The sequence below is a fragment of the Schistocerca gregaria genome, chromosome 1 (genome assembly GCF_023897955.1).
Source record: "Schistocerca gregaria isolate iqSchGreg1 chromosome 1, iqSchGreg1.2, whole genome shotgun sequence".
In the NCBI taxonomy this organism is placed as follows: Eukaryota; Metazoa; Arthropoda; class Insecta; order Orthoptera; family Acrididae; genus Schistocerca; species Schistocerca gregaria.
Window position 1 is genome coordinate 727,281,984 of NC_064920.1, and position 13,904 is coordinate 727,295,887.

General features: G+C 40.5%; 1 protein-coding gene across 7 annotated transcripts in view; it reads left to right on the forward strand.

Moving 5' to 3' along the window:
* LOC126266816 (uncharacterized) overlaps positions 1–13,904 on the forward strand; it is a 342,237-nt gene that overhangs the window by 227,156 nt on the left and 101,177 nt on the right. For all 7 annotated transcript variants that reach the window (XM_049971388.1, XM_049971423.1, XM_049971406.1 and 4 more), the window contains one exon: positions 7,043–11,804. In XM_049971388.1, the coding sequence (XP_049827345.1) occupies positions 7,043–11,804 (4,762 nt within the window). The remainder of the gene's footprint in view (positions 1–7,042; positions 11,805–13,904) is intronic.

A 13,904-nucleotide genomic window follows, 5' to 3' on the forward strand; every position in this document is an offset into this window, starting at 1 on the left:
TCTCAGTGCAGAATTGTCCTTGCCATTGGGATTGATGCAGGGCATTATTGTTGAACTACTGAACAGCAAGGTTGATCTCTGCATAATGTATCTCGCTGCCCTGCCATTCTGTGGCACACATGCAGTTCATGGACTTCCTGTTGATTTGCATACCAATGCAGATACAAGCATTATTGCAGCAGTTGTATTGACCAGACACTGTTAGTTGCAGACTGACTCTGTTTTGGACGTGCAGCAATGGCTGGTTTGAAAGAGTCAGAAATCTTTGCACTACTAGAATGTATGGTCTGTTAGCATTGTGGTTTGCTCACTTAACAACAGTTGTCAGCACAAGATGATGTTTATTCCACTGAGACCATCATTTGAAACAAAATGTTTTGCTCCACACAAATGATAGATTTAGACAGCTGAGTCACTTTCATATGCACATATAAATACACTTTTATGGATAACATTAACATATCATACATCATGTTCTAATAATCAAACAATGCATATGTAATAAAGAACCATACTGTGCATAGGAACAATGCAAGAGTGCAACAGAATCACAACTGAAGACAGAACCGCTGTGCTACTAGCTTTAAAGGGTGGCCGCGAGCACTGATAGGTTGGCAATATGGACATGACTCTGTGGTGAGCACACAGTGACGATGATGCTTGTGGTTACAGATGGAGCTGCGCTGTCCAGCGGCTGTCATAGAGCTTCATGCCCTTTAGCAGGCTTTCAAAATCAATGAGCTGGTATACTAGATCCTCCCCCTCTTAAGTGGGCACATATGGCTTGAAGCACCTTGGAAAATGCTTTGCCAGGTGAACTTCTGGCACCATTAGCATCCCGGTACTGAAGCCTACTGACTGGATGGAGGAACCTAGGGCACCTGGGAACATGCTGGGGTTTGGTGGCATGAGTGACATTGGCTGGGGAGGTAGAGGCTGTGGCAAGACATTCAGCCACGTGCTCTTGTCCACAGGAACTGCTGCTGATCTCCTGGAGCACAAGCTATACTCGTGTGATCATGGGACCAGAGAGGGTGAGCATTCCACGTATGATTGAGCCACCAAAGTCGGTGCAGTTTGGAGGCATGGACGGAGTTGGTTGGTTTGATGGCATTGCAAACCTCTCAGGTCGTTTGCCCCGTAGATGTGTGCCCACACTGCCACACAAGCCCGTGTGCTGGGCTTGGGGGTTTTCCAGGCCTGTGTTGTTAGGAGATGTAGGAGAGTACATGGATGCTGCCTGTGGAGGAACTCTGCTGGGCTACAGTTGGGGTGGCAGTGCTCCTGTATGTGCTCAGGAACATAGTGAGAGCAGCTGTGGTGGTGGTGTTATTCCCACCCATTTTAACATTTGCTGTTTAAGTTTCTATACCATAAGCCCTGCTTTGCCATTGGAGGACGAGGAAATGGCGTTTGTGGCATAGAATTGTTCAAAAGCCGCCATCATATGTGCAGTTGTCGGACACAGTAGTTTGGGAAATCCTTTCAATGATGAGAATGTGGATAATCCATTAAGCATGGAGTCAGTTGTGGTGGACACCACACTGACTATATAGTGGTAGTTAGAATGAGCATCCATGAAAGTGAGCCACATAGAACCCAGAAAGGTGCCTGCAACGTGCAGGCGAATGTGGTCCCAGCAGTGACCAAGGTTTGACGAGATGGCAAAAGATTGGGGCAGAGAAACCCGATAACAGGTGTTAGTGGCCTCCACATTCTTGTTCAGTCTTGGCCAGTAGCAGGTCTGCTCGTAAGGGCATTTATTCATGACAAATCCCAATGCCTGCGATGGATAAGCTGTATAACTTCAGGCCGAAGTACAAATATGTGCCTTAGCATCAAGCAGAACAATGTCTGTGATGACTGACACATGATGGCAGAGGTGAGCCCAGGCCTGGAGCTCCAGATTAGTGTTCTTTGAAACATATGTGCCCTGCGCCGCCGCCCCCCCCTCCCCCCCCCCCCCCCACTCTCCCCATGGAGTGCCATAAGATAGGATCGTGCCATGTCAGCAGCAATTTAAATAGTATAAGGGAAACACTTCAGTGGTCTGTCACCATTCCTTGTTAATGTGGAACAATGAGATCTCCTGTTGGTCAAAGGCCAGGTCTGGTCCTGTAGGTAAGTGAGATAGAGCATTCTTATTTGCTTGTTGTATTGTGTGCTTGTATTTAATGGTATAATCGTAGGACCTACGGAAAAGCGCTCAATGTTGGAGACGTTGTGCCGTCTACTTCGTAAGCTGGGAGTGTGGCCCAAAGAGTGCAACCAGTGGTTTTCAGCCTGTAATGAGTGTAAACTTTGCCCTGAATAGGTAAACATGGAATTTCGTCAATCCAAAGATAATTGCCAAAGTTTCTTTTTCTGTCTATGAGTAGTTCTTTTGAGTGGGTGTCAGCATCTTTGATGCATAGTCAATCAGTTGCTCAGTATCATAATCATCATCATCATCATCATCATCATCATCATAATCATAATCATCCCTATGTGCCAGCACTGCATGCACTCTGGCTTAGGGGCACCGACAGCCAGAACCAGTGGACATGAAAAAGGGGGGGGGGGGGGGGGGGCATAAGGCATGGTGCAGAGCAGAGCAGGTGCACCAGCTGAGTAAAAGTGTGCTCACATGCTGTCCCCCACCTCTACTGAATGCTTTCCCCTACAGCTAGTCTAGGGATGCATAATATGGGCCCCTTGAGGGAGGAATGCAGAGTAATAATTCACCTTCCCCAAAAAAAGCGTGCAACTTCTGTGAGTGTAGGCAGCAGGATTGAAAATCAATAACTGCAACATTGCAGTCAGTGGGTTGGATCCCTTCTTTGTTGTAAATGTGTCTGAGGTAGTCCACTTGCTCATGAAAAAACTGGTAATTGTGTAAGCAGCACTTGAGCCGTTCGTCACACAACATAGTAAACAGGATGCAAATGTTAAGCAGGTAGTCTTGACACATAGGGCTCGTGACAATTATGTTGCCAAGATAGTTTGTACAAGCAGGGATAGACATGGTTAACTGTTCCCAGTATCTCTGGAAGAATGTCAGAGCAGAAGAGATCTCAAAGGACAAACGTTTGTATTTGAAAATAAACATGATGCTTAGTGAGTCATCATCCAGTGGGATTTGCAAATATATGTCAGTGAGATGTACCCTAGAAAAATATTTACCTCTGACAAGCTTTGGAGGAGGTGCTCTGGATACGGTATGGGGTAGGTTTTCACCTGGATGTGGGAATTGATAGTTGATTTAAAATCTCTGCCAGTGGGTTTCTTGACCAGCAGCAGGATCATGGCCCAAGTGCTGTATTTAACAGGTTCAGTCACCTCAGCCTCATAGAGGCAATCGAGTTCCTGCTTTAGGCTGCCCGTAAGGAGACTGGAATGGTTCATGCCCGGCAGAAACGGGCCATGTTGTTGGGACACAGAGAGATATTAACCTGGAAATATGGGACACACCAAAGACCAGATTTGAAGATAAGTGAGAAAGCAGCACAAAGTTCATTGTGTTCGTCAAGGAAACTGTCGGTGACGACATTAACCTCATCAATGATATTGAAACGATGAGAAGGCATCCAGGCCAGAAAATGTTTCTGGATGAGTGACTGTTGACAACAAGCATCATCATCAACCATGCAATGTTTAAGTATGTGCCAATATTGTGAACTGACACCAGAGGGGAGTCTAATTATCATAATATACAACTGACTTATGGGAGGGCAGAGCTAATTTAGGGAAAAATCAGATGAGCATACATTTGGAAATTCATCAAGGAAACATGAGGTCCCATGTCTACCTGGTAAGAGATGCCTTGGTATGCAATTGTGAAGCCAATAGGTTGGTAGATCTGAAGTTCATGCACTGTTCCTTGATGGAAATTGGGAATGAGACCCAACTGTTTTAACAGCTTACTGTAGACGGTTTGACGATCTTTTCCACAATGGAAGCAGTGTCCCAGCAAGCTGGACATTTTACAGGTGGGTGTGCTATGAAGCAGTCAGGACAAGACAGAAGATCCCCCTGCCCTTTGTGATGAGGTGTGACTGGCTATTCAGAGGCCATCAATACATTGATGAATCACAATGACTCCATTGGGGAAAAGGCTTACATGCATTCTGCTCCACCGGGGAGTACAGTGGCAGCTGGTATTCTGCTACTTGCAATCGAGCTATGATGCACTCATTGCTGCCTGTGCAATTTCAAACGAATGCACAATCTGGGACATATCGTCCAGACGGATTACACGGATTTAGGGATGCAATAGGTACTTCTGGATCGGGAGCCAATTGTATCTCGTCATCTTGAATAAAGGTGATTGCATGCAATGTTTTTTGAGATGAGATCACACAAGCGAAATCACAATGGCAATTCAAGCCCTGCAAATCAGTCATCTGTGACCGATACAACTGACCATGTTGCTTGCAGTACTGATGACTCGAGTTGTGATGTGACTACTTGGAATCACTGTGAATAATAATTTGAAAGCACTGAGCGCATCTCCTTGAAATTGAGTGTGATATGATTTGAGAGGGAAGCTAACTGCTTCAGTAAGAAAAATGTCTCCGTGGAAGCCCAAGAAAGGAAGAGTAACCAGTGGAGAAGGTTATCAAAGACCCAGGATTCTGTGACGTGCTGATTCGCCAACTATAAATGTGTGCCCCAATCCTGTCTGGCATTGCTAAAATGGGGAAAGTTGGTGGGTAGCTGTCCACTGGGAAAGAGACGATGGCCCATATGAAGTACATACCCTGATTATGCAGTTAATCCTACAAAAGCTGAATGTGCTATTGCTATTGTTGAAAATGCTGTTGCCATGGCTTCTGCAGGAGCAACTTTCATTGTTGCTGTTCCAAAAACTACACGAGCTTTGCACCCATGAGGTGCCGCTAACCTTTGATCTTATTGCCAGTTTTAGTGGTTGGAATTGACAAGACTGGGAGCGACTCATCAAACCAGAGATCTGACCATCCAGCCAAGGTAGTCAATGACAAGTCGCTGAGTATGTAAGGAGAAAAAGATAGGCAGACAGGCACTGGAAATGGCACGGAAGAATAACTAGTCCAAATGAGTATTCAAGAACAAAGTCCTAAGATGTCGTGAATACTAAGACCAAACGAACCATGTGTAATGACAACAATACAAAAGAGCAATGAAATTATGTCTGAAGACAGAACTACTGCGCTGCTAGCCCTAAAGGATAGCCAAGAGCACTGATAGGCAGCACGATGGGTGCGACTCTGTGGCTGTCACTGTAGCAATGATGCCAACACTCACAGATGGGGCAGTGCTATCTAATGGCAGTAATCTAGTTCTATTGCCTCCAGTGGGCATTCAGAATTACTGGGGTGTGGTACCAAACAAGTGACAAACCAAAGTCTTGTCTTATAATGTAGGGATCTGTATAGTTCCTAACAGTGTGATTGTAGGCAGAGAATGAGTACTTGTCCTACGAAATTATGTAACAGGCATACTCCCCCCCCCTCTTACCCCTCCTCCCCCTCCTCGATGTCTCTCAGATGTGGCCTGTGGCCTGCAGAAGACTTCCCTGTTTTCCAGTGGTTTCTCATTGTCGTCTTGTGTGTTAGATTCAGTTGCTTACATCTCGTCACACCTCAGTAGCCTGTCCTGTTGGGTGTTCTGAGTTACCTGTTTGTGGTCCCTGGACATCCATGGCTTTTTGGAAGTTCTGAGCTCCAATTACAGCCACGCAATTCTTTCTCCCTCACTTCCTCCTGTCTTCACTCACTTATTCATGTGGCTCTGTGCCCTCTCTCTTCCTCCCCCCCGCCCCCGTCTGCCCACACACTTTTCCTCCACTTGGAACATTTTATCATCTAGCCAAAACAATTCTCTTAATATTCGAAATGCATTTTCTTAACATTCTCAAACTACCAGAGATGTTTTCTTTGTATTGTCTCAATAGTCTCAATTCCACAACCAACACTTTCATTTATTTCTTGATTTTGTATCTGATTCCTTGTTGTTACTCCACAGCAGCACATCCAGTGTTCCATTTCCATTAATTTCATTTTATTTTTGTTCTTGTTTGTAATTACCTATATTTCTGCTCCACATGTTTTTGTGCCCTGTATAGCATTGCATATTGATATTTATAGTGTCCTATGGCTTCTGAAAGTCTATAAAAATTAGGCGGGCTTCTGTATTGATGACAAAGTATTTTCTAATCATATGCTTAAGACAAAACATGTTGTCCATGCATGAGCTTCAGCCCCAAACCCTTTATACTCTCATATCGCTTGAATTTGCTTGTCATTGTGCTTTTGAGAGCTTGTTCATATGGTATCATCACTAACGCCAATGGTTTTATTATTCTCCTGTATTTTATAACAATTGAATGCTGTAGTTAGTAGACGATGTTTGCAGAACTGAGAAAATAAGCTAGTTTTAATTTTTTTACTCTCAAAGATGATGTGCTTACCAAATAAAAGCGCTGGCAGGTCGATACACACAAACAAACACAAACATACACACATGTTTGTGTGGACTGGAATGGATATACTGTTTTTGCTTGAATTTGACACTCATGGGCCTCTTTCTGATGAAATAGTGACATGGTTTCTGCACTTTAGGGAAATGAAAGTATCACAATTACAGGTGTTTCTTAGAGTGCCTCAGCACAAGAGATGTTGGTGCAGGCAGTGTATATCGGTTGCAATTCTGTCATTTTTTCTCTTGTTATTGTTTTAGACATTTGATACTGATTTTTTTTTCATTTGCTGGCACCATTAGCAGCTTCTAATTGATAAATGTAATTTTACCTTTTTTAATGTTTCTTGCAGTCATATAACCGAATATTATCCCTAGGGTTTTGTTTACTCCCTATAATCTTCTTTTTTTTTTTTGTAAAATGTCTAGGGATACAGTAACTGTGGCATTTTTATCTGGAAGATTAAATTGTCAGTAGTCTTTCATATTTTCTGGTATCTCATTAAAATTTCTTTGCAAACTATTATTAATTGTATGTTATATTTTATTTATGCAATTCAAAGTTTATTCATGTAATTGTTCTTTGATTTTTGGACTGTTGCAGAGCACTTATGACTCACCAGTGAACAGACAAAATATGAGTGTGCCTCCACCTGTCTACAACCAGCCTCAGAAATATCAGCCAAATCTTGTACCACATAATGTTGCCCAGTATCCTCCACAGGCTGGAAATCATACTGCTCCATATGTAATGCAGAGTGGACAGCAGGTGCCCAGTATCATACAGAGTCCCCAAAATACTCCTCAGTCTCAAACTCAGATGAAAATAAATGTTCAGCAAGTTTTACACACTCAGAATACAAGCAATCAATCACTAAACAGGACATCTCCATATCCAAGTTGTCGGGATCCTCGTCTCAAAGATAATATTTCTGTGTCATGTGAAAACCCAATTCCAGTTCCTTCAGTTGCCACACGGCATAATACTGCAATAATAGATAACCAGTCCAGTGCTTCTTTGACACAGAAAGTGCTCACACTTCCCCAAAGCCCTCTACCTGGACAGCCGCCTCTCCCACCTGGACAGCCGCCTCTCCCACCTGGACAGCCACCTCTCCCACCTGGACAGCCGCCTCTCCCACCTGGACAGCCGCCTCTCCCACCAAAAGAGGTGAAAATAGAACAGCCACCTCTTCCAATATCACCACCACCGCCATCTACACCACCTCCCAACATTAAATCAGAAGTGCAAGAAGAGAACTCAAAGTCATCAACCGCACAACCACAAAAACCCTCACCACTCGTTTCTCACCTGAAGAAACTTCTTCCCAGCAAGAATGAAAGAAACCAGGAAGTGGAATCAGTGACAACTATTGCAGGTGCTTTATTGCCAACAGAAAATGAAAATAGTTCCAAATCTGAAGCATTTAGTAATGGTACTGTGACTACCCCAGTGTGCTCTGTAACAGTACATCGTACTAACTCACTTATCAGTACTAAAATTGGAAATATTGCATCATCTCGCCAGCCTCTGGTAACTGATAACCAATTAACTTCAGAAAATAAATATTTGTCAGCAGTAACTGATTTGCTTGATAAAAATATTTCTGGATTTATCTCTTCAGTAATTGAAAAAAGGAATTCCAAATTGTTGCCATTAACTGCTTCAGCAAATAGTGACAGCCAAAGAGAAACTACACAAGAACAGAGACCTGAATATCAAAAAAACTTAAATGAATGTATTTGTGAAAAAACTGGTATTGAGAAAAAGTTGTGTCTAAAGTGTTTGTATAAAAAGAGAAAAGGACTAGAACCAGCGTCAGTATTCTCAGGTATACCTAAATTATCTCGCTGTATAAAGAGACCTATAGTTGTTAATCTTCTTAACAAAAGGAAGACACAACCTGTGACAGCAATTGTGAAACCAAATGTTCATGAAATACAAACCAGTAGCTCATGTTCAGAACAACCCCACCAACAAGCAAGTGCATCATTCTCCAACTCTCCATATAGTGAAACCGGATCCCGCTGGTCCGCAGAGTCAGTCCCGGTACTCACAGAGCAGAGAACTGATAAACATTCTGCTGACATCTGTAATGATAAAAGTAATGTAATTGTACAAAAAACATCATGTCCAGGACATCAGACAAATCTCACAAATGTTGATACACCATGTCCAGGACATCAGACAAATATCACAAATGTTGATACACCCAGTAGTCCTAAAAATTCAGATGAATTTTCTGGAGTAATAAAGGATGTGGCTATTGATCAGATATCTGTTAGTCATAATATAGGGAGCCCAATTGATAGCTGTGAGAAAATTGTTCCAGAAGGACAAACACACAATTTAGAAACAGAACAACATACCAGGAAACCAGCCAGAAGTGATGAACACACATCTGAAATAAAGGAGAGGATTAAAGACACTGTTGTGTTAAAACAAATGGATGTTAGTCTGAGTGAAGTAAAGTCTAGCAGTGCTCAGATGAAAAATGAAAACTCTTTAAAAAATAAATATTTAACTTCTGTAATTACTGGGAATAAACGGAATAAAAAAATTTCTGCTGCACCAAGGTCCTACCGTTCGAAGTCTGCAGATTGTATGCTGGATAGTCTGAAACAATCTGCAAGGGAATATGCAAAGGTCCCTAAAGATGATTTGCTCCAATTGGTTGGAAATAGTTCCTTGATGCATGACACAGATAATCTGAGAAATAATACTCAATGTCCTACTGAGAAATGTGAAGAGAACCAGAATGAGACTAACACTTCCATCTCATTTACAACAGAGAAGATAGATGAAGAAAAAAATTATACAAAAAAGCCTGTTAGCAAACATCAAATTTCTTTATCTGGGAAAGTGGAAGAAAGTGACACCCTGCACAACAGGGAAGTCAGTGCAGCCTCTGCTGACAAAAAATTGGAAGACACTGTACTGATGGCTCATACACCAAATAACAATGGAAAGTTGGATTATGTGAGGCCTAAAACAACTGATATTTGTTTGTCCGAAACAAAATTGGAGGATGTTACTGAGAGAATCACACACGACGTTTTTGGGTCATCTATCTCTGTCAAGAAAGAATCACTGGAAAGTGATGCTGGTGGGGCAGAAGACAAATCAAGAAGACTTGGAGAAATGTTTACAACATTCGATCCAACTGGAGGTGTTCATTTAGGAAGTCTATGTTGTATTGAGAAGACCATGTGTCATTGGAGTGTTGAATCTCTTAATGACAATCCTACATCACCTTGTACCAAACTGAAAACTGAAAAATTAAATACTACAACAGAGGTATCATCAGATAACAGCTTAAAGTCACAGAATCCATCCAAACACCTAAATAGTAATGTAGCAACCTCTGTTATAAAGATAGGATGCAATTCTAGTGACAGCGCAGTGTGCAGTTGGGAAAAAGCTGGAAATACCAACATGCAGAATAAAACTTTTAAAAATGAAAAGTCAGATCCATCAGTCATTGCACAAACTGGAAGACAGTCACATCAGGTTGTTACTGAGCATTGTAGACAGTACGAGGAAATGTGTATTGCAATAGATTCTGCACCAGTTACACATGGAAATGTGCTTAAGAGACCAACAAGTAAAGATTCATCACGTGTTCAAGATGTAAAAGTAGCCGTAACTGCAGTGAGTGATGATAAAGTTCTTGACAGTCTTGAAAATGTACAGCAGCCAGCAACATCACATACACAAAATAAATCTCAGGCAAAGGATACAGATAGTTTGTCTGATAATGATTCCTCAAAGATTAATACAGACTTGAAAGTTGCACAGTCTTTGCAGGAAAAGTCATTATGCCACATTGATGAAGTGATGCTAGAAAAACCATTAAAAAAAATTATGAAAAGCGAAGAAGAGAAATATGACATAATACAAACATCTTACCTTTCTGAAAGAGCTGTGAATATATCTGTATCTGATTCATCAGACTGTGACATTATAGAACTGCCTACAACCATTGATCTGTGTCTTTCAGATGATGCAGATGATCTGCATGAAGTACCAGTGTCTCCAAAAGTGTTGCCAATTGTAGATATCACTAATGAAAAACCAGTAGTTATGAATGATTCTTCAGAATGCATAACAATAGATGGTTCTCCTGAAAAAGAAATTCCTGGAAGTAATGTTGAGAGTATGGATGTAACACCTTCCATATCCAGTGCCACCATAATCGCTTCACAAGAAAACTGCACGTCTGTAACAGATTCCATGCTACCGGCAGAGCCTATTCTAGAGCTGCTTGATGAGACTCCTTGCCTAAATAGAAACTTGTGTAAATCATCCATTCAGACAGAAGATAAATCATTATTACAAATGAAGTCAGAAGAAGAAATGAAATTAGAGCACAAGATGTCATCAGATAAATTTGACATGGATATGAGTTTACAGCCCAGATCACCATTAGAAGTAGATAGCTTTCTCAATAACAGAGGTGAAGTGACACCCACTAAGCCAGATATTTTTAGAAGTTCACCTCCATCCAAACCATTCATTAACGATACCCTCCTGTCACGAATGAAACCTGCTCCCCGAAGTGTAAAGCTACACCATGCTGCATTACTGCAAGATAGACATGTGCATAACAACATCTCTGATTTATATCCTGTAAAGAGACAGAATAAGTCTCTACAGAAAATAGAGTGCGAGGAACAAAATGCTACAAGAGACACTGAAACAAAAGATATGCCTTCATTCTCTGAGGAAAATTTTAAGGGAGGCCATTCACAAAATAAAAGAAATTCTTCTGTACTTTCAGGTAATAGTAATAATGAAAATGACTCTGCTACAGCAGTTTCATATGCTGATGTGAGAGGTGAAATTAATGAGCCATCAAATACTCAAAAAGGGTATGGGGAACCATGCTTAAAGAAGCGAAAACAGTCCCCATTAATCAGAAACGATGAGCAGACTGCATCTAATGAGACTGTTGTTTCAATAACATCTCATCCAAAAAATGTACAAAAAAGCACTTTGTCTGTGACAGTCCTTCAACCCATAAGCATTGTGCCTAGTGAGAGCCATGAAGGGACCCTGTCATCTCAAGTGCAGAGACATTCTTCACGCATTTTGAGAAGTCCTAAGAAGAATACTGTTATTTTTGCCAAATATGTAGGTGGTAATGATTTCACGTCAAATGAAGAAGATTGCTCAAATGAAGATATCGCATCAACACAAGCTGAGAGAATTTTTAGTAAGTCAGAGAAGACAATCAAGAAGTACCCTCATCGGTCACAGATGCCTTCATATGCTCTCACCAGAAGAGTACTAATAAGCAGGCTCAGAAGATGCCCAGTGGTTCTTCAGGCTAATTTCAAGAAAATGGCCAAGTTACTTAGGCAAGGTTAGTAGATTCATTAAGAATATGTCAACTAATTATAATCTCTTTGTACAAGGTTAAAATAATATTATCTGAAGTACTTTACTACAAAAATGAAAATTTCTGAATGAAGATGGACATGCACAATTGAGGAAATGTGATGATTCGCCTGTTGTTGGTGATGTATAGTACATAAAAACATGTAACAGTGCAGAAATGTTACCAGTTTTCAAGCTACCACTTTCTTTTAGTACAAGTACACAATCTCACATACACAACCAACGGACACCCAAACTCGTTCACTCACAGCTATGGCAAATCTCACCATTGTTACAGATGGGTGCATTTGTTATCTGCTGGTTGTGTATGTGAGATTATGTCCTTAGACAAGCAAACTATGGTAACTCAAGAGTTAATGCCACCTCTGTGCTGGTCTACTGTTTCGTCTATCAACTGTCAATCAGCCTCAAGTAGTGGTTGGCTTTCTTCATTTTTGTTTGAGATTTATTGTTTATTTACGTGCTTCCCTCTATCCTAACTCAACAAATTTCTGCAACAGTTATCAAGACATTCATTTATGTACAACAATGATTACCTGCCATTTAACAAAATTATGTTCTGTATGTTGGGCTTTCCAAGACTCGTGCATGGTTTTCACTATTTGTGAATTTAGGTTTCAAATGCCTAGTCTCTCCAGCTAACGAAACCTATCATAACAACATTTTAAGACTAGTGTTCAGATAATTGTTTTCTGTCCAAAAGCTTTCTGTAGATAATTTTAGACCTTGTTACATCCAAAATGAGACAGAATTTAATGTTACATTTTTCCTTAAAATTATACAGTTTATTAAAGCATTTTAAGTAGTTCCCCATAGTCTCTCATTGATGATCCTGTAAGTGCTGCTTGTATTCAGATTTCATATTAATGGGTTTATAGAAACCGAGAACCATGCATGTAACAAAAGTCCTTTATAAGAACATTTTCTGAATGCAGTGTTAGAAATGCAAATTTCTATTGGAATTTGATTTGATGTATTGGAATACATTCAGAATTTTTAGGTCACATGAATTCCCTGCCTCTCCCTCATTTTGCTGCAGCACTCTGTATGGTATTGTTTTTCCAAGAATGATGTTAAACACTCATTACTAATGAGAAATGAATATATCACTGTCAGATGATAAGTCGTGTACTTTTTAGATTGAATAATTTGTACTCAAGATAATTTTGATCATTACATAGGCATGAAACATCCATAAGATAAACAATTCAAAGAAAATGTATAGTTCTGTGAGAAGTGTTTTTGCTAAGAATTGGGTTTATGAGGGACTGAAAGAGACAAAAATCTGTTTATTAATTTTGGTTACATCTTTATCTGGTTATTACTTTTCTTGAAACATATCACAATTGCTAATTTTTTGAAAAACTCCTTCTCCCAGTTTCTTAAATGAGGTGTTTCAGATTGTTATTTATGGACGAAAGGATGGACTTGCACTATTTGGTGATGTTCCTAATGTGTTAGATGGTGTAGAGACTAAGGTATTGAAAGTTCATATCTTTTGCAATTAGAGCTCCAACCTGACTTGACTTCCTGATACTTTATTACACTGATGGGCCAGAACATTACGATCACTGCTCACCTCAAGATAGCGATGTAGCTATAGCTAAAACAACTGGTTTTCATTTATACTGGTACTTTTTGTCTTCTGCATAATGTGACAGTTAAAACTGCTTGAAATAACTGTTACTGAAATAACTGATTTTTCAGTTTTTTAAATTGCTATTATTTCCAGCAATAAATGTAAACTTCAACAAGCATTGAAAGCTGCTAATGAAGGGGAAGGAGTAGGATACCTCGATCTGTATGAGATTTAGACTGTGGCAGAAATCAGCATCAGTGTCTCCCATAAAGATGCCGAAGATGGAGGAAATAGGTGCGATAGTGGTGAGAGCAAAAGATTTTGAGTTGATGACTTTCCTTAGTCAGTTTTCGATGATATCAATTTTTCACCTTGAAATTAAGGGTTCAGTTATCATCCCAAGTTTATATCACAGCAATAAAATTATAGGTATATCAGTCAAATTTACCTTCTCTCCCAAGGGACATTGTGAATGTTTTCTGCTTA